This window comes from Peromyscus californicus, unplaced genomic scaffold (genome assembly GCF_007827085.1).
Source record: "Peromyscus californicus insignis strain IS unplaced genomic scaffold, ASM782708v3 Scaffold_11__1_contigs__length_118956290, whole genome shotgun sequence".
NCBI classification, from domain to species: domain Eukaryota; kingdom Metazoa; phylum Chordata; class Mammalia; order Rodentia; family Cricetidae; genus Peromyscus; species Peromyscus californicus.
In genome coordinates this window covers 39,394,280-39,412,322 of record NW_026294402.1, presented here as the reverse complement: position 1 = coordinate 39,412,322, position 18,043 = coordinate 39,394,280, and the positions used below count along the sequence as shown (strand labels likewise).

Below are 18,043 nucleotides of genomic sequence, written 5' to 3'. Positions count from 1 at the left end.
AAGCAAATGGATAAGAGGAATAAACTCTAATCTTCTGTAGCACTGAGGGTTGGTGCAGGGGTGCAAGCGGGGAATGCAGTCAACAACATTTGGTGTTCTAAAAGAGCCAGTGGGAGAATTCTGGATATTCTCAACACACACACACACACACACACACACACACACACACACACACACACACACACGTAAGTCTTATGTATTACATACATGTGTTGAAATGTTAAACTATACCCCATAAATACAATTATGTGTCAATTAAAAATATATTCAAGAACGGGGAAGGACAAATGATAATATATCATATATATCATGGTAGGTGCCCAAGTACATGCCTGATGAGCTTGGACCCCTCCCAGGGCAGGGAAAGGTCAGATAAGGCAAGAATGACATCCTCTTGTACAGGCTAGGGCAAGACAAGGGGAGGTGGCAGCTCAACTGAGGAGTGGTTACGAAAGATAGGTAAATCTGGGCAAGGGAGGGGAGGTGGGTGAGAACATGTTCCTAAATCCCAGCCTTGCCTGCAGGGATAATCCCCACCAACCAAAGCCATCCCCAGGGCATCCCGATGCAGACTAGGGGCCTTGAGAGGGATGGGCTCCGAGTGCTGACTGCACACTCCTTTCCTCTGTCTCCTTCTCTTTGCAGACATCACTGCCTTTCGCAAGCCCCGCAGGCCCCTGGAGACCTTCAAAAAGGTGGGGATCCCCATCATCGCAGTGCTGCTGAGCCTGTTGGCCATCGTGATTGCAGCCTTCCTCAGTGAGTTACAGCCCCCACCCGGCTTTCACCCCCCTCACCCCCTCAGTAAGCCGCAGCCCTTACCCATCCTCCCACCCCCACAGTCATAGGCAAGTGATCTGCACAAGGCTTTGGGGGGAAAAATGAATCCTCATGCCTCACGTATCCACCCCTGCCTTGAAGGGAGCCTTCTAAGCAAAAGGGGAAGGTGAGCGCATCCCCCGGTTCTCCCAGATGGCTTCACTTCCAGATGGTTGCTGTACACGTGGCACCCATTCCCAGCCCACACAGGCAGTTGCAGAGGTGCCCACCCCCAGCCGCCTCCTTCCCATCTTCTGCAAAATGACAGCTGGCGGAGGGGTAGGGTGGGGAGGGCTGAACAGAGTGTCTGTGCAACCCTACTGTCTGGCAGGTTGGAGAGCAGGTCTGCCTGTAAAGAGAGAAGGGACAAGAGAGACCAGGGAAGAGGGCCAGGCAGACGGAACCCTCTGCTCACCTCAGCTCAGTCTTCATTTCAGCCAGGGCATTAGCCCTGGTGTGATCTGGGGCAGCCCACTCTGTGACAGTGATTCCCACAGTTAAAGCAGGGACTGACCACAGCTCTCACAGCAGGGAATAGGAGATAAGATTGGGAAGCAGGGGTGGGGATCTCGGCTCTATCATTTGAACCTGTGTGTCCATGAAGAAGTCCATTGAGTCCCCCCCACACACACTATGGAATGCCTTTAAGCATCATGAGCAATAATGAACTTCCTTATGTGAAGAACCTGGATTTTAAAACCAAAAGCGTGTAGCAGGCAGAGCCGAGACCCAAGATATGTAGTGCCTGTACGACCCAGGTATGGCTGGTCTTTGGAGAGCCTATTCTTAGGGCTGGGAGGACCTTTACACTAGCAGCAGATACCACCCATTGATGACACACAGAGAGTCTCTGCTTTAACCCTTTATTCTACACTTGGACACTGAGGCTCAGGAGTCCACAGAGGCTGGCACAGGACCCCAGTTTTCCAGCTGAGCAGATCCTCATTGTAGTAACAAAGGGGTATTCACAGTTCAAGCACCACCTCGATCCTTGAGAGCCTGGGGTGGTTGTAGATGTATAAAACCCCGAATCATTTCTTCTGGACATTGGCTGGCCCAACCTGATGTGGTTGTGTTGGGCAGCTTTCTATGGTTGTAACAGAACACTTGAAACCAACCCCCAAAGGTTGCCCTCTGACCTCCAGTCAGAGACACACAACCACACACAATAAATAAATAATTTATTTTTAAAATTGGCTGCCTGTCTCCAGCCAACGTGACTTTTAGAAAAAGCAGCCTCTCTCTGCCCGCTTGACCCCAGCCCTCTCTGCCTTTCCCTCATGTGCCTTCCAGTCAAGGTGGCTCTGGATAAACACTACTTCATCTGTGGAAGTCCCCTGACCTTCATTCCAAGGGGACAGGTGTGTGATGGCCACCTTGACTGTGCCTCGGGGGAGGATGAGGAGCACTGTGTCACGAACTTCCCTGAGAAGCCTGGAGTGGCAGGTGAGTCCAGGGACTGAAGGGCAGGAGTGATGGGAGAAGGATGCTCAGTGGTGGCCTCTGCCCACTTCTAAGTCAGTGTCTAGCCCTACAGGAGAAGGTCCCCAGGAGCAAGATCATGGCACATCTACCTTTAGGTCCCAGCACTGGACAGGACACACATTCAGAAAGGGTTAACTAATGGCCCTGAGGGGACAGGAAAGTATAGTCAATGCTATGCTGGCTGTACCTGCTTGGTTCCTCTTTGATATCTCAGTGAGACTACAAACATGGTCACCATGTCACTTAACCAGCTAGCCACCCTTCCATTCATTGTGTTTACTGAAACCTGCTAGGGAACAGGGCAGGGGAGGCCACTGGAGGAACAAATGTTTCAAGTGTGAAAATCGGGATCAGCTAGCTTGGACTGAGCCACTAACACTGAGCCCAGAAGACAGGTAATGAGACCCTTTGGGAGCAGGGCTAGTGACTTCCTGCATATTGACTGTTACTTAGTATAGTCAAATACCCATGGGCTCCTGCCACGCTAACACTAATAGAAGTCTTCACTTAAACACCCTCTCTGACCTTCCATGCAGAAGCTGTCAGGTCCCTGGCTGAGATGTTTCCCCAGACTGGGCAAGCTGTGTGGGCCATGGTAGAGCAATGATGTCACTGCTCATCAAAACTGATACCTATACGAGCAAAAAGAGAGGCTGTCAATCATTGTCTCTAGGCAGCTGGTCAGGTTTCCCCCTAGCTGTCATCCAAATCAGACTCTGGTCAACTGGAAGAACTTCACTTGATGTTGACCAGGTCATCAGTTCTGGGTTGGGAGCAATGGAGGGGGGGCTGGTCTAGAGAGGCCCCACCCTCCAGCTGACCCAGGCTCCTTCCCTCCCAGTCCGCCTCTCCAAGGACCGATCAACCCTGCAGGTGCTGGATGCGGCCACGGGGACCTGGGCCTCTGCCTGTTTTGACACCTTCACGGAAGCACTGGCTGAGACGGCCTGCAGACAGATGGGCTACGACAGGTATCCAACCAAGGCTCTAGGGGGCTATCACCTCACCCCAGCAGCCTCTGCTCTCCTTTGCCTGCCTTCTGTCCTTCCTTCCTTCCTTCCTTCCTTCCTTCCTTCCTTCCTCCTTCTCTTCCCCACTCCCTCCCTCCCTTCCTTTCTCTTTTTCTCTTCCCCTCTTCCTCCCTCTTCCCTAAAACCACAGGCATGGGATTCTTACAGAACTGTGTTTGAGCCCCAGCACTTTCACTTACAACTTGCATGAAGGTTAATCCCCGGACCTCAGCTTCCCCGGACCTCAGCCAGAGGAAGTAACGCCCATCTCACTAGAGGAGGATGGAGCTCTTTTCTCCCCAGTTCTCGCTCCTTTGTCCTTTGGTACAAAGTCCCTGACCATAACACTAATTTACATATGCAAAGTCCTCTTGGTTAAAATTTAGCAGAAAGGAAGAGTGGGGGTGTGGCTCAGTGGTAGAGAGCTTGCCTGGCACAGGCAAAGCCCTGGGTTCCATTCCCAGCACTGGAAAACAAAATTAGCAAGGACTCGCCTGATTCTGTTGGGGGCCCGGCAGCAGCAGCCCCAGCTCTCTCAGTGAACCGTAGGAGCAGGTCCAAATCTGGAGTGGAGGTACATGAAGGGTAATTAGCATCACATATATTTATATTCATTTGATCTTGGCAGAAAGCTCAAAGCGCAGTTATTATTAAATGTGTGTTGCAAGTAGGTTCTGAAAGAGTCAGTAGCTTGCTTAGGCAGAAGCTGGGAGGTAGAGAGCTAGAATCTGCCCACATCCCTGATCCTGGACACCACAAGCTCTCATAGTGTCTGCTTGTAGATTGGGAATTCTCTCTACTCAAAAGGCTTCATCAGTGAAGGAAGAAGTGAGAATTGATCCCTCCAGGAGCCAGGTGTTCCGCTGCAAAGAGGGATTCCACTCTCCCTGGCAAGCTGAACTTCCTTGGGACCCTAAGAGACTGAGCCCAGAGACAAGACAGAAACAATGATTACTAGACAGACATTGCCAGTTGATCACAGAGTTCTCTCCAGAGATCCCTAAGGCAGCCTTAAGGTTTTGTCCAAGAGATGCTTTGGGCAGCCAGAATGAACTCATCTGGCCTCTGTCCCTGCTGGTTCTTGGTTATAGTTTCTGCTCTCTCCCCTCTGAGTGGAGCTCCCAACACCACCACCCCCCCGAAAGGGACACCCCTCCCCTTCCTTTGGAAGGACAGCAGGAGGCATGCCCAGCACCTGCTGTCCCTCTCTGCCGCAGCCAGCCCCTCCTCCACTGCAGCGTCAGCTGGACTGCACACTGCAGGCTGAGTCTCCGTTATGAAACCTGGGGGTTTCCTGAGGTTCTTAAGGTGATAGCCTCCCGGAATTTCTGCCTTTCTGGAGAGCACTGAGGCACCGAGCTACCTGGCCTCTGGGGCTATATGATATCAAAGTTCATTAAATTACTCATCGGGCTGTATCGCTGTCCTGGGTATGTTTACCGCCAGCATCCTCTCTCCTTGGACTAAGCTCTCTGCTCAAGTCTCTTAATTTTTCCTTTGCCTGGATTGGAAGGAAGCCTTTCTTACCTAGGAACACAAAACCATAGGTAGTCCAGTGTAGGAAGAACCCCTGGTGCATGCATCATTTTATAGAGGAGAAAAATCAGGACTCAGAGCTGGGTGTGAGGACAAAAGTGACCTGCCCAAGGTCGTACACCAAAATGGCGTCAGAGCCAGCACGCAAGAACTTAGGTCTTGAGGATAACGGGCTCTGGTCATCCCAGAATGTGCTCGAATTCCTACCTGAGTGTGGACCAGCCAGCCTGGGATGTGGATTGACCCCAGAGCTCTGTGCAAAGCTTGTACCGGGAGGGGCGATTTGGAAGGGGTGTGTTTGGTGAAGAAAGGGCCAGAGCAGAGCAGTTAGGGAAGGCTTCCTGGAGGAGGAAGATTTAAATCCAGGGTTTGAAAGAAGGCAAACATGGATTAGCAGAGGGGAAGGGAGAGGGCAGTTCAAGTTTCAGAAAGCTCCACCTGGACTCCTCTGAGAAAACGGACCCAGGCTTCTCCCGTCTTGAAAACACTATGGAAGACAAACCAGGTCCCCTGTCTGGAAAACCAGATATCCATGTTCCAGTTCCCTCCGTGCTAAGACAGGAGTTCATCTGGGTCCTTTTGCTTCTTTGCTCCCACTGATGTGAACCTAAAGAGATGCTGGGGACAGGGACAGAGCTGGGTGTGAGGAAAGCGGATCTCTAGCCTTTCTGCAGCGCCCTGGGTTCTGGACCAGGAGTCTCTGCCCAAGAAAGCAAAACCACAGCAGCCTGTCTTGGGCTGAGCTCTGCCTTGCCTTGGGAATGTTCCTGTGACCCAGCAAAGCCAGCTCCGCCCACTAACCCAGCCCACCTGTGTCGCCCCGCCTCCCTCTCTCCCGGGAAATGGGGGCTCTCCCTCCCTCGGGGTTCCAGCCTCTGCCCCAGCTCACAGTGCTCTCCCTACACAGCCGACCCACTTTCAGAGCCGTGGAGATTGGCCCGGACCAGAATCTCACTGTAGCTCAAGTCACAGGAAACAGCCAGGAGCTTCAGATGAAGAACGTCAGTGGGTAAGTGAGCAGAAGCCTTCTGACCTACAGAAGCCAACTACCACTGAAAGCCGCTCATGGCTGCAGCAAGAGGAACACGAGCCAGACAACAGGAAGAACTAGCTAAGCAGCCCATTAAACATCCAGGGTTATGGATTCAGAGGGTATTCTCTGTTGACTCTTTTTTTTTTTTTTTTTTTTTTTTTGGATACAATGTGTGTTGTCCTGCTCAAAGGCAGAGGAGTGAACAATGACCTTCTATCTGCCTAAACAGTCAAGACTGTTCCTTCCACTGTTCCTTAATGAGTTGCCTGGTAGACAAGAGCCCAAACATCACTTTGTCCTTCTCCATCACATCCTCAGGCCAGAGCAGCACCTTCTGATGCTCCAAAGAAGGCTCCCCAGCCCTTGCTTCACCACCTCGTTGGAGCACAGCTGAATCCAAACAAAACCTGCTGTGAGGCAGCAGAGGCTCCCAGGGCAGCTGTCTTCTTAGCATTCAGGATACAGGACAGATGCTTGCCACAGCAGATCTTGGCAGGGACAGAGCTGGTAGTAGAGTGACTATCTGTGATTCCACCAAAATCCTGTTCTGTTTGAAAGGGCTGCAGTGTGGCCGATTGTAGCAGGCTTCTTTCTTTTAGGCCACCCACCCGCTCCCAAATCACGACACGGAGACTTCCTATTAGTTACGAATGCTCAGCCTAGCTTAGGCTTGTCCGACTAGCTCTTATAACTTTACCTGTTTCTCTTCATCTATGTTTTGTCTCAGGGTTTTTTACCTTTCTTTCCTTCCTTCCTTCCTTCTTTCCTTCCTTCCTTCCTTCCTTCCTTTCTCTCTCTCTCTCTCTCTCTCTCTCTCTCTCTCTCTCTCTCTCTCCCCCTTTCTTCCTGTATATCTTGCTTTCACTGATTCTCACTTCTGGCTGGTGGCTGCCTAGCTTCTGGCCCCAGGTGTCTCTCTCTTTCTTTCTCCTTCGTTCTCCTGTTCTCTCTCTCTCTCTCTCTCTCTCTCTCTCTCTCTCTCTCTCTCTCTCTCATACATATACGTACACATATGTGTACACACACACACACACACACACACACACACACACACACACACCTCTTCTCCTATTTATTCTCTCTGCCCACCAGCCCCGCCTATCCCTCTCCTGACTAGCTATTGGCCGTTCACCTTTTTATTAGACCAATCAGGTGCCTTGGGCAGGCAAGGTGAAACAGCAACACAGCTTGACATAAACAAATGCAGCACAAGCAAATGTAACACACTTTCACATAGTTAAGTATTCCACCACAGCTGGTACTGCTCCCTTCCTGCCCCAGGCTGCCTTCGCACTGGCCACGGCTTCATACGTGATGGGTGCAGGCACAGCAATGGGGGTGCTGAATCAAATAGAACCCTACTGAGTATCAATGCAGTTCTCCACAGGCCCATGATGAAGGTTCTGGGGTTCCCCAGTACTGGGGGACCAGGTTGAATCAGCAGTGTCGCAAGGGCTGAGTTCCAGCCTGTGTCTCTCTTTCAGGCCCTGCCTTTCCCTGGTTTCCCTGAGCTGCCTTGGTGAGTACACCCCATCTCCTAGGGTGTGGGGCCTAGGCCACCAATGGGCAAGAGGAAAGGCCTTCATCTTCATGGCTCTCCTGGTCTCTAAGCCCCACTGTTTGGGCTTAGCATCTCTTCAAGCAGTTGACGCTAAGAACTCCCTTCCATCATCTGCTCACAGCCCATGACCTGAGCATATTAGATTTTTTTTTTTTTTTTTTTTTTTTTTTTGGTTTTTCAAGACAGGGTTTCTCTGTGTAGCTTTGCGCCTTTCCTGGAACTCACTTGGTAGCCCAGGCTGGCCTCGAACTCACAGAGATCCGCCTGCCTCTGCCTCCCGAGTGCTGGGATTAAAGGCGCGCGCCACCACCGCCCGGCTCCATATTAGATTTTTATTACCATAATGAAATATTGGAGGCGGGATAACAGTGTAAAGGAGAGTTTTACTTAGCTTACAGTTTTAGTACCTGGAGGTCTAAGACCAGAAAGCCACCTTGGTTTGTCCTCAAGTGGGGCCCTGTCGCTGGCTGGTGAATCATCATGGAAGGTGGATGGAAGAAGGAACCAGACAGCAGCAATTCAGGGTGGACTCTGTCCGGTCCTAAGTTCTCACAGGAGCTCAAGGAGCCCCGAAAACTGCTTACCCCCTGGAGAGGGCGCTACTCTGATGACCTAAGGGCCACTAGGCCCTGCTTCTTAAAGAACCCACCACACCACCTAATCACCACCACTTCAGGGCTAAGCTGCCACCTTTGGGGAGGCAAACTCAAACTATAGCCCAAGTGTTCTAGGGACTTCCAATCAGGGCACTAGCTGGACAGAGCTTTATCTAAAGACCGTGGGAAGCAGTCCAGAAGAATCTAGACCCCCATCTTGCCAACCAAGAAGCTCTGAGTGAGTGAGCAAGGGGGCAAGTTGAAAGCAGGGTTGAACCAGATAGCGTTTGGCAGGAACAGGGCTAGGTAAGAGAGAGACAGTGGGAAAGCTTCCCCTTGGAAGTATCATCATGGCATGGAGTGTTCACAAGGCCAGAGAGGCACGGAACAGGGTAAAGAGATGGCACTGGAGATTTGTTTTGTTTTTAGTTTTTAGATTTTTCTTTAATTATGGGGTGGGTATGAGCATGTGCATGCAACACCTGTGGAGACCAGTAGAGGGCGTCAGATCCCCTGAGCTGGAGTTAGAAGCAGTTGTGAGCTGCCTGTTGGGGGGTGCTGGGAGCCAAACTGAGGCACCCTTAGCCACTGAGCCATCTCTCCAGCCCTAACATTGAAGATTTTTAACTCAAGTTCAAAGGTCAGATGTGAAAGGTAGGTCAGAAGGAGACAGGATGGCCAATGGACAACCTCCCTTAACAGAGGGAAGAAACCCAGTTTCTAGAAATTCAATCTAAGTTCCTGATACCAAAGTAACTTGTGACTATTTGTTTACTCAGTGGCAAGCATCTAGGGACTGCTCTGTTTGGTCAGGGCTTTCAGAATTCATGACTCTGCACCCTTGTTTGTTTTGAAGATGATAAACTGCAAACACAGTGGACACACCCATGTTCAAAAATCTAAATTCCTAAACACACGCAAAGTGTGGGGGGGGGGGGTTCAGGGAAACCTGTGACGTCATGCTTGTTTTCTCCCGGTGAATGATTCAGAACTGGCGTGAGTGGGTTCTCCCCATCCAGTACCATTCCTGAGGGCCCTGCTCCAGGACTTTTGGTGGGGAGGGGCTCCCCAGAAACCTGACTTCTCCCTCCTCCCCTTTTCTCCACCGGGTCCAGAATGTGGAAGGAGCCTGAAGACTCCTCGCGTGGTGGGCGGGGTGGAGGCCTCTGCGGATTCCTGGCCGTGGCAGGTCAGCATCCAGTATGACAGGCAGCACGTCTGTGGTGGGAGCATCCTGGATCCCAACTGGATCCTCACAGCAGCTCACTGCTTCAGGTAAGACTCCTAGCTATGAGGAGGCCAGGAGGGATAGAGGACGTGGAGGGAGCCAGCCTCCTGGCTTGTTTCCTGACTATGGCCTCCAGTCTCCCCTGGAAACCATTGCTGGGGTGCAGCAATAAGACGAGACACTGGCCACGATGTCCTTGTTAGGTACTAGGGATCTGTGCCGAGAGTGCTGATCTCCAAGGTTGGACTCTGTTGGGTGAAAAGCTTCAGGTACCCAGGGCCCTCACCCCACAGTGAGCCCATTCTACTCCTGCTACAGAAGTTCTCCCCACACATCTGTGCTCCCAAGAACATGACTCTTCTTTGCCAGTCTTCTTCCAGAAAATGGCTCCCAGGGTCACTACCTATGGTCCAGAAACTGAACCAAGTATAGATTATCATTTGGTCCAGCAGAGAGGGAGCTGGCCAGGCCTTGGGGAACGGTTACACTCAGGCCCTCTTTACTCTCATTCATCCATTTCATTCAGCATCCAGTGAGTACCAAGAACCACCCCCCTTCAGATCCTGAGCATCACATAGACCCTGTTGTCACCTTCAAGGTACCTCGGTCCAGCCAAGGATTTTTCACCTTTTTGAGACTGACAGGAGCTCTAAGCCCACTCCTGGGGAAAGTTCCCTGTGCACAGGCAGGGCCTGGCCTGGAGAAGAATGAACATTAGCCCATGGCTCAACGGACCACAATGCAAGTAGCCTAGACAAGACCAAGGGTGGAGGGGAGACTGGCAGGACTCCAAGGCCCAGGAATGAGGCAGTCTCTTCCCAAGGCCTCCAGGTAGAAGTTTCCTTGGGCCCTTTTAATGAAGAAAAGAACCATATCTCCTTTTATAATCTGGCTTCAGGAAGATGGCTCCTTAGACTGCCCTTCTCCACTACTTCTGTGCCCATCCTGTGATCTCCCAGAGCATCAACAGACCTGGAGACCTAGCCCCAGGTAAAGCCTCAGTGTGATTGGCTCCCGCCTGATCTAGCCATCCCCATCCCTAGGAAGTATCTTGATGTGTCCAACTGGAAGGTGAGGGTTGGCTCAAACAAACTGAGCCACTTTCCATCTTTGCCCGTGGCCAAGATCTTCGTCACCGAGCACAATGCCCTGCACCCCAAAGAGAAGGACATCGCCCTTGTCAAGCTGCAGTCGCCACTCACATTCTCAGGTGAGAGGTGGTCCCTGGGAACAGAGCCCCTCAGATTATCCTTACTCCCACTCTGCTAAGCAGCTGGACACATCACGTTCCTTCTCAAGACCTCAGCTTGCCCCCGGGTGTCCAACTAATGTATTATCTCGACGTCTCTGGTGCCTTGGGACCTGCCTTGGCTGTCAGCTGACATTCACACCTTTCCCTGGCAGAGATTCTTCCAGATCTGTTTGCTCCATTTCGAAGATCCCGGTCATCTGATTTTGGAGTTGTTAGGGCCTTTTTAAAAGAACTGCCTAGTCCGTGTCTTACCCCTGATCGGTGCTCAAGACCTTGTACAGTAACCCTGCCAAAGGTCACTGTGTTTCTGCTTCTGTTCCTCCAGGAACAAGGAACCTAGTATTTCCTGGGCTTTTCTTTGTGTGTGTTTGTGTGTGTGCATGTGCGTGTAGCAGAAGATAGAAAGGGCGGAGGAGGGGCAGGGGACAGCCCAAGTGGTGCCTGTGGCTCCAGACCGCAGGAGGAAGGTTGGGTAGGCAAGTTTGAGCATGCTTGGAACTGGAAAACGAGGATAGTTGTCTACACTGCAGAGACTGATCTCCAGAGGTTTAGGATCTAGACCTGGGGTGATTTAGGGTAGAGAAAAACACTGGCTTGGCTTGTGAGAGTTGGGGCGATGGTGAGTGAGGTCAAGAGTGTGGGCTCCAGATTAACTAGTTTAGATATTAAGGGCCTCACTGACAAGTGACTGGTTCTCTCTAAGAATTAGCTAATCTAGTCTCACTTAGACCAGCAGGACCCCCAAGATGGAAAAGCACAAAATATAGAAAATGAAAAAACAACCCTAATATAGGGTCTCCCTCTCCCTCTCTGTTCCTGACAGACACCGTCAGGCCCATCTGCCTGCCCTTCTATGATGAAGAGCTCATCCCAGCCACACCACTCTGGGTCATTGGATGGGGCTTTACAGAGCAAAATGGAGGTGAGTCTTGGGCTCTGGACCTCAGAGACCTTGCCTGAGGATATCTTATCACCCTCTCCCATTAGTCATAAGAAAGAGGAACATCCTTTAGAGAAGCCCACCCTGGCTGACCATGTATCAAAATTCCGGCCATCAAAGAATGTTGGTGGCCCAGAGAGTTAGTCTGGGCTGAGGGTAAAGGACAAGGAAATGTGTTTTCAACCTCCCAGGGGAGATGTCTGACGTACTGCTACAGGCATCAGTCCAGGTCATTGACAGCACACGGTGCAACGCAGAGGATGCCTACCAGGGAGAAGTCACCGAGGAGATGCTGTGTGCAGGTGTCCCACAAGGTGGCGTGGACACCTGCCAGGTGGGTCCTCCAAAGACCGTGGGGAGTTCTGTGAATAGGGGTGTAGGTCCCAGAGAGATGTGAAAATCTACCAACTGCGTGCCCACACGAAGCCTTGCAGATTGTAGTGGTCTGTGTATGGTAAAGGAAGGCAGGAACATAGTCTGATAAAGATAGAAGAATGGATGGGTGGGTAGATGGATAGATGGAGCTAGGTGAGCAGAAGAATCTGCATGTATATTTCACATATAAAGATGGCATTACGACCTTCTCCACCCTCACTTCCCATCATTTATGATCCCTTTGAGGACAATGACCAGGTCTATGTCCTCTGTGACTACCCCTACACTGCTACACCTGAAAAAGCATTTCATGCTAGGTGAGCTTTGGTACATGTCCCCTCTCCTGTCTCCATGGCCACCAGGACTTCTAAGCCGCTCCTACGTACCTTCTTACCACCCCATACCGCTGGAGAATCTTTGGAGCCATTTTTATTCAAACCTCTCAGCCTACTCCCATCTCCAGACGCTAAAACACTCATTCAAGAGCTGGCTGTCTCAGCCATCTCTTGGAGGCCATGAACAGCAGATTTAGAGACAGTGTCTGCCCTCCAGGAACTCATGGTGGCCACAGAGAGAATATGCAAGCAGGCAAGCAGGCTGCAGAATTACTGAGCCCGGAGAGAGGCAGTGAGTGTGTTTTTCACCACTTCATTTTGTCATCTGCTCACTTATTGGCTCTGCCAACCTATTTGATCATAAACTCCCCAGGGGTGAGGATCTTTTTCCCAGTTAATTGAACCTCGGTTATCTGAAACAGGCCCAAACATAACCAGGCACTCCGTTAGTGGTTCAATAGATGTAGGAACTGCCGGACTAAACAAAATTCTATTTGCTAGTGTGACTTACGACCCTCTGATAAGACAGGCAGCTTGCCCTCAACTTAGTTGCCCACCAATGGGCCTTTTTTTTTTTTTTTTCCTTAAGAGTAAAGAGCGCTGAATAATGTGAGCAAGAAGGAGGGTAGAGAAGTCAGCATGCACAGAGCCATGGAGAATGCAGGGGAACAGATGGGCCAGTTCAGGGACAGGAGGAAGAAGAAGGCCACCCTTAGCCTGGCCTGCCCTCCCCAGCAGCTCCTGTCCTGGCTTTTCACAGGGTGACAGTGGCGGGCCTTTGATGTACCACTCTGACCAGTGGCAGGTGGTAGGCATTGTGAGCTGGGGCCATGGCTGTGGGAGCCCAAGTACCCCTGGAGTGTACACCAAGGTCACTGCCTATCTCAATTGGGTCTACAATGTGCGGAAGGTGAGTGTTGTAACCCCACGGGGATTCTAATCTTCCCTCCATACGTCTACCCCGAGGGCATGCATCCTCCTTAGATTTGATTTAAATAGCTCTGACAACCTTTTCCATCCCCAAAACATTTCCCTCCCAGCAAGCTGACAGCCTGAAATCTCTCTATTAAAGCTGAGATTCCTTAGGTTAGCAATATCTGTGGAATACAAGTACCTTAGGGTGCAGAACCCCGAGCTTTATCATTCTCTACCACTAGAGCAATGCTGGACCCATTCCACGAAGAAGATGCTAATAGTGTGGACCAGGTTCTGAAATTTCTTGGCCTCTGGAGGGGAGAGCAGACGAGCAAAATGATCTTAGGAAAGGAAGATAATGTTGACCTTGTCACTGCTTGTCATTTTCGGGTCATCTGACTTTCTCTTTGCTGTTGTCTTTTTTCATTCTAGTCTGAGATGTAACACTGCTGTCCGCCACATCCAAAAGCTCCTTCCCTTTAGACCTGCCCACTGCCTGATCCCTCAAAGTCAGACACAAGGGCAAGAGCCTCCTTGAACACGACTCCGGTATTTCCTGCAGCGACCAAGGACCCAGACACACACATTGCAGAGTGCCCAGAAGGAAGTATGGTGTGCTAGCTCCCACAACCCCAGGGAGACATGCATTCCACTGAGGGAAGCCAGACCGTCGATTCAGTTCTCAGATGTATTATTCAGCCAAAGAGGCTCTCCCTTCGAGAGTCCAGATCACTAAGGGCTGAGTCAAGGAGAAAAGGATCTGAAAGGACTTTATCTTCTTTGCCCATTCCTAAAACCACTGCGGTAGGAAATCGGTCAGTTCTAACATGAGCTGTACAGATACAAGATGGGCTGACAATGTAAGATGGATTGGTCCGAGTTACTGTGCTGCTGTTACTGTGTTACTGTTACTTCTCACCACTGTGGTTGCCATCATTAAACAGCCGTGAGAAATCTTTGGCATAGACTTCCTGGACAGCTTGATAAGAATCCAACTAAGACCGCCACACCTCTAGTCTCTGGCCCAGTGTTGTGTGACTGTTCCCCGGAAAATGTGAACAAATGTCCCTTTGACACAAATAGGGCACCAAGGACAAACCAAAGAAATGACTCCATCGGAGTCTAGATTGCTGATCCAATGAGTTTATTGGGGTGGCTTGTGGGTGCATGGGTGACTGGAAGACAGCTGTATCCCCAAAAAAGCCCACTCCCAGCATAGATGTAATACATGAATGAGGCTTCATTGAAGTTCTCCACACAGCATTCAGACAGATGCATGGACGCTCTGTCTGTCCTATGTATCCACCTTTCCTGGCAATTGGTGATTGCTTGTATATACTTGGAAAGGGCCTCATGGGTCTTATGACTCTCTGGGCTTTTTGTACCTTGTAGGTTTCATAAACTACACCTTTCATTAGCTTTCTATATCTTATGAGCACACCGCCCCCTCTTTCCAGGAAGAAGTATTTCAGTTCAGAGGAAATATAGACAACACTCTGCCCCTTCCTCCTGCTCTTTTGTTTGTTTGTCTGTCTGTCTGTCTGTCTTAACCTCCTCTTCAACGATGGCCCCAGAGCCTCAGAGGGGCTGATCTAGACAGGTGGTGTCTTAGTTAGGGATTCCATTGCTGTGATATAACACCATGACCGAAAGCAACTTGGGAAGGAAAGGATTATTTCATCTTGTAACTCACAGATCACAGTCCACCCCTGAGGGAAGCCAAAGCAGGGACTCGAGACAGGAACCCAGAGGCAAGAACTGAAGCAGAGGCCATGGCAGCATGCTGCTTACTGGATTGATCCTCACAGATCATTTATCTCACTCCCTTACGCGGCTCAGAACAGGAGCAGCACCACCCACAGTGGACTGGGTCTTTCCCAATCAACTAGCAATTAAGACGGCGCCCTGCAGTCTTGCATATGGGCAATACTGATGGATGGAGGCGTTTTCTCAGTTGAGGTTCCTTCCCACTTGACTCTAGCTTGTGTCCAGTTGACAAAAAACTAACCAGGACAGGTGGTTATTTTCTGCCACCTCACTAGACCACAGCAATTGTCACTTACTCTTTTTTTCAAGACAGGGTTTCTCTGTGTAGCCCTGGCTATCCTGGAACTCGCTCTGTTTACGGGCTGGCCTCGAACTCACAGAGATCCGCCTGCCTCTGCCTCCTGAGTGCTGGGATTAAAGACTTGCACCACCACTACTGCCCAGCCTGTCACTTATTCTTAACAGCTAGTTTTACGTTTCCACAATAACCACCACCCACAGCAAAAAAAAAAAAAAAAAAAATTCCCGTCCATAACTAAGGCTGATAGCAACAGTAATCTATGGATATAAGCATAAATGTTTAGAAGGCCATTTGATAGGCATATCATATGCATTTAACAGCAGCAATAGCTTCTCCGGACCTTGGAGCCAGGAGCTTCTCTGGCCACAAGTTTTTGTCCTGACTTATAAAGTACTAAAAGTGATGCCGGGCGGTGGTGGCGCACGCCTTTAATCCCAGCACTCGGGAGGCAGAGCCAGGCGGATCTCTGTGAGTTCGAGGCCAGCCTGGTCTCCAAAGCGAGTACCAGGAAAGGCGCAAAGCTACACAGAGAAACCCTGTCTCGAAAAACCAAAAAAAAAAAAAAAAAGTGAGTGCTCTCCTGTGCAAGCAGTGAGCCACGCCCATAAAGACTGCGTCACTGTCGCACCACATCTTACCTGGTATCTTGGTAGTGTAGCCTGCAGGGTCAATAACGGCAGGACTGTCGACAATCCCCCCCTGGCAGTCGGGGAGTGAGTTTCCAGATCAGCCCCATCCTCGCTTCCCTCTGTCCTTCAGCCAAAGTGTTTGGTGTCTTCAACAATAAGAACTTGCCATTTGGTTCTGGAAGGCAACCAACTGCAGTGGCAATACCATTTATGGGACCTCAGAGGCTTCCCCGGCCAATGACTTACAGGGTGGTAACCGACCTCTTGCACTAAGACTCTATTCAGTAACCTTACGGCTTTTGGGTGTGCCTCTTCCACCCACAGTGTCTTCACTCAAGCTCTTTAATTGCTGCTTTTTTTTTTTTATGGTTCTTCCAGATGCCTTTCCAAATCTGTAAGATATTCAAGGTTTAGCATTATATAATGAAACTTTTTATAGAAGATAGACAGCCGCTCTGAAGGCCCACTACCATCTGTTCCAAACAAGTGCCAATTGGTCTTGAGAGTCAGCAGTCAAGGGCACAGTTAAAATAAAACGTTAGCAAGCCCCAAGGCCACATGGGAGATGTCACCGCTTACATCTGTTGTCATGTCAATGAGCCGTGTTGGGTACAGCAGCATGCATGGAGGAACACTATCTCCTCCAGCTCTCCATGATCATCTTAGTCGGCATTCTATTGCTATGAGGAGACACTGTGACCACCGCAACTCCTACAAAAGAGAGCATTTAACTGGGGCTGGCTTACAGTTTCAGAAGTTTAGTCCATTATCATCATGGCGGGGAGTACAGTGGTGTGCAGGCAGACAGGGTGCTGGAGAAGTAGCTGAAAATTCTACATCCGATCTGCAGGCAACAGGAAGAGAGAGACTAGACCTGGCTTGGGCTTTTGAAACCCCAAAGCCCACCCCCAGTGACACACTTCCTCCAACCATTCCAACAAGGCCACAACTCCTAATCTTTCTCAAGTTAATGCCGCTCCCTGATGACTAAGCATTCAAATATAAGGACCTGGGGTGGGGGGCATTCTTATTCAAAACACCACAATAATCCACCATAATTTTCAATGAGTCATTTCATCTCCTTATCCTGGGTCCGTTGTCATTGTGTCCGCGCCACCACCCGCCCTCCGTTGTGGGGCCGTTATGCATCCATCTGTATCCAATGAGTTCCACAAGGCTGACTTACACTGCTTGGCCAGCCTAGAGTGTCCAAGCCATGTTCTTTCTGTCACCGGTGCTGGCTCCCCAGCTGAGCTATCTGTCCAGCCCTCATTCACTACCCACCACATACACACCTTTAGTGAAGTATTGTTCAAGGTTTAAAACCCCTTCTGGGGCTCACCTGGATAGTATGTAGCTTCCTGTCATCCCCATCTCCTGCCCAGGCTCAACACAAATCCTGTCACTTTTGCATTCAGGTGACCCAGGCAGGCCCCATGGTCTGCTTTCCTTATTGTTCACATCTTCCTGATAAGCCCAACTTACATGCCGGTCTAAATCATTCAGATCTGTCAGAGCCTCTGCATTGTAAAGACCCACCACGGGGCTCAGCAGAGCCACCCGGCCCCACACCAGTCCTAAGATCCCTGCTGCTTAGCTTCATCTGACCACTTCTATCTGGCTCAGTGAGAGCTTGGTATGGCTCATCCATACTAAGGCCCCTCAGTAATGCCTACCTTTCCTTTGCTGTCTTCCAGACCTTGATACTTGTAGGGATCTCGGCTAGCATTAACCCTGTGTCCCTAATGGCTCATAAGAACCAGTCCCTCAGAGACTAATCCCAGATCATTCTGCCTCTGTCTAAAGGGCAATGGGTAGCTATGCTACTGTTCCTGCTTCCACAGCCCTCAGACTGATCTCATTCACCCCGGTGTCCCACAGGCTCATGAGCCAGCTGGCTGTGAAGGCGTTTTCATTTCCTGTTTACAAGTTCTTCCCAATCCAAACAGCTCAGATGCGGCACATTCTCTGATCATCATGGCCTCCCATACTAGGCCATTATGAAGGTCCCCATCTGCATGTTGAAAAGTGAGCTTTCTCCTCCTCTGCGCTAATGATTGGACCTATAGGGTAGCTTCTATCATTCCTACCTCACTCTTGCCACTCCCTGTCCCCGACTGTCTGATGCTTCTCATGAGTTTCAAGTTTGGGGATTCCAGGAAAAGCTATAGCACAGATCTAATTTAGATTACCTTTTCCTTGCACCCCACCAGCTGTAAGAAACAGCAGGGTGATGCCTCCACCTCACCCTCCACTTCTTC

At 50.4% G+C, this 18,043-nt stretch overlaps 2 protein-coding genes across 5 annotated transcripts in view; one reads left to right on the top strand and one right to left on the bottom strand.

Moving 5' to 3' along the window:
• Positions 1–16,832, bottom strand: part of Smim35 (small integral membrane protein 35) — a 118,398-nt gene extending 101,566 nt beyond the window's left edge. Inside the window, exons 1-2 of one of the 4 annotated variants that reach the window (XM_052758816.1) lie at positions 15,792–16,832; positions 3,809–3,877 (exon numbers count right to left, since the gene is read on the bottom strand). Coding sequence is in view for 2 of the 4 variants with exons in the window: in XM_052758792.1 (XP_052614752.1) it covers positions 3,809–3,929 (121 nt within the window). In the remaining 2 variants the exon portion in view is untranslated. Of the gene's footprint in view, positions 1–3,808; positions 4,429–15,791 lie in introns of those variants that run through there. The other 3 variants (XM_052758810.1, XM_052758792.1, XM_052758783.1) reach the window with 3 other exon arrangements.
• Positions 1,688–14,043, top strand: Tmprss4 (transmembrane serine protease 4). The gene is made up of 10 exons (XM_052758771.1): positions 1,688–2,265; positions 3,146–3,275; positions 5,758–5,859; positions 7,368–7,402; positions 9,156–9,315; positions 10,312–10,478; positions 11,344–11,442; positions 11,652–11,794; positions 12,931–13,080; positions 13,518–14,043. The coding sequence occupies exons 1-10, from the start codon at positions 2,100–2,102 to the stop codon at positions 13,527–13,529; spliced, it is 1,164 nt and encodes a 387-aa protein (XP_052614731.1). The 5' UTR covers positions 1,688–2,099; the 3' UTR covers positions 13,530–14,043.
• Positions 16,833–18,043: the final 1,211 nt, after the last annotated feature.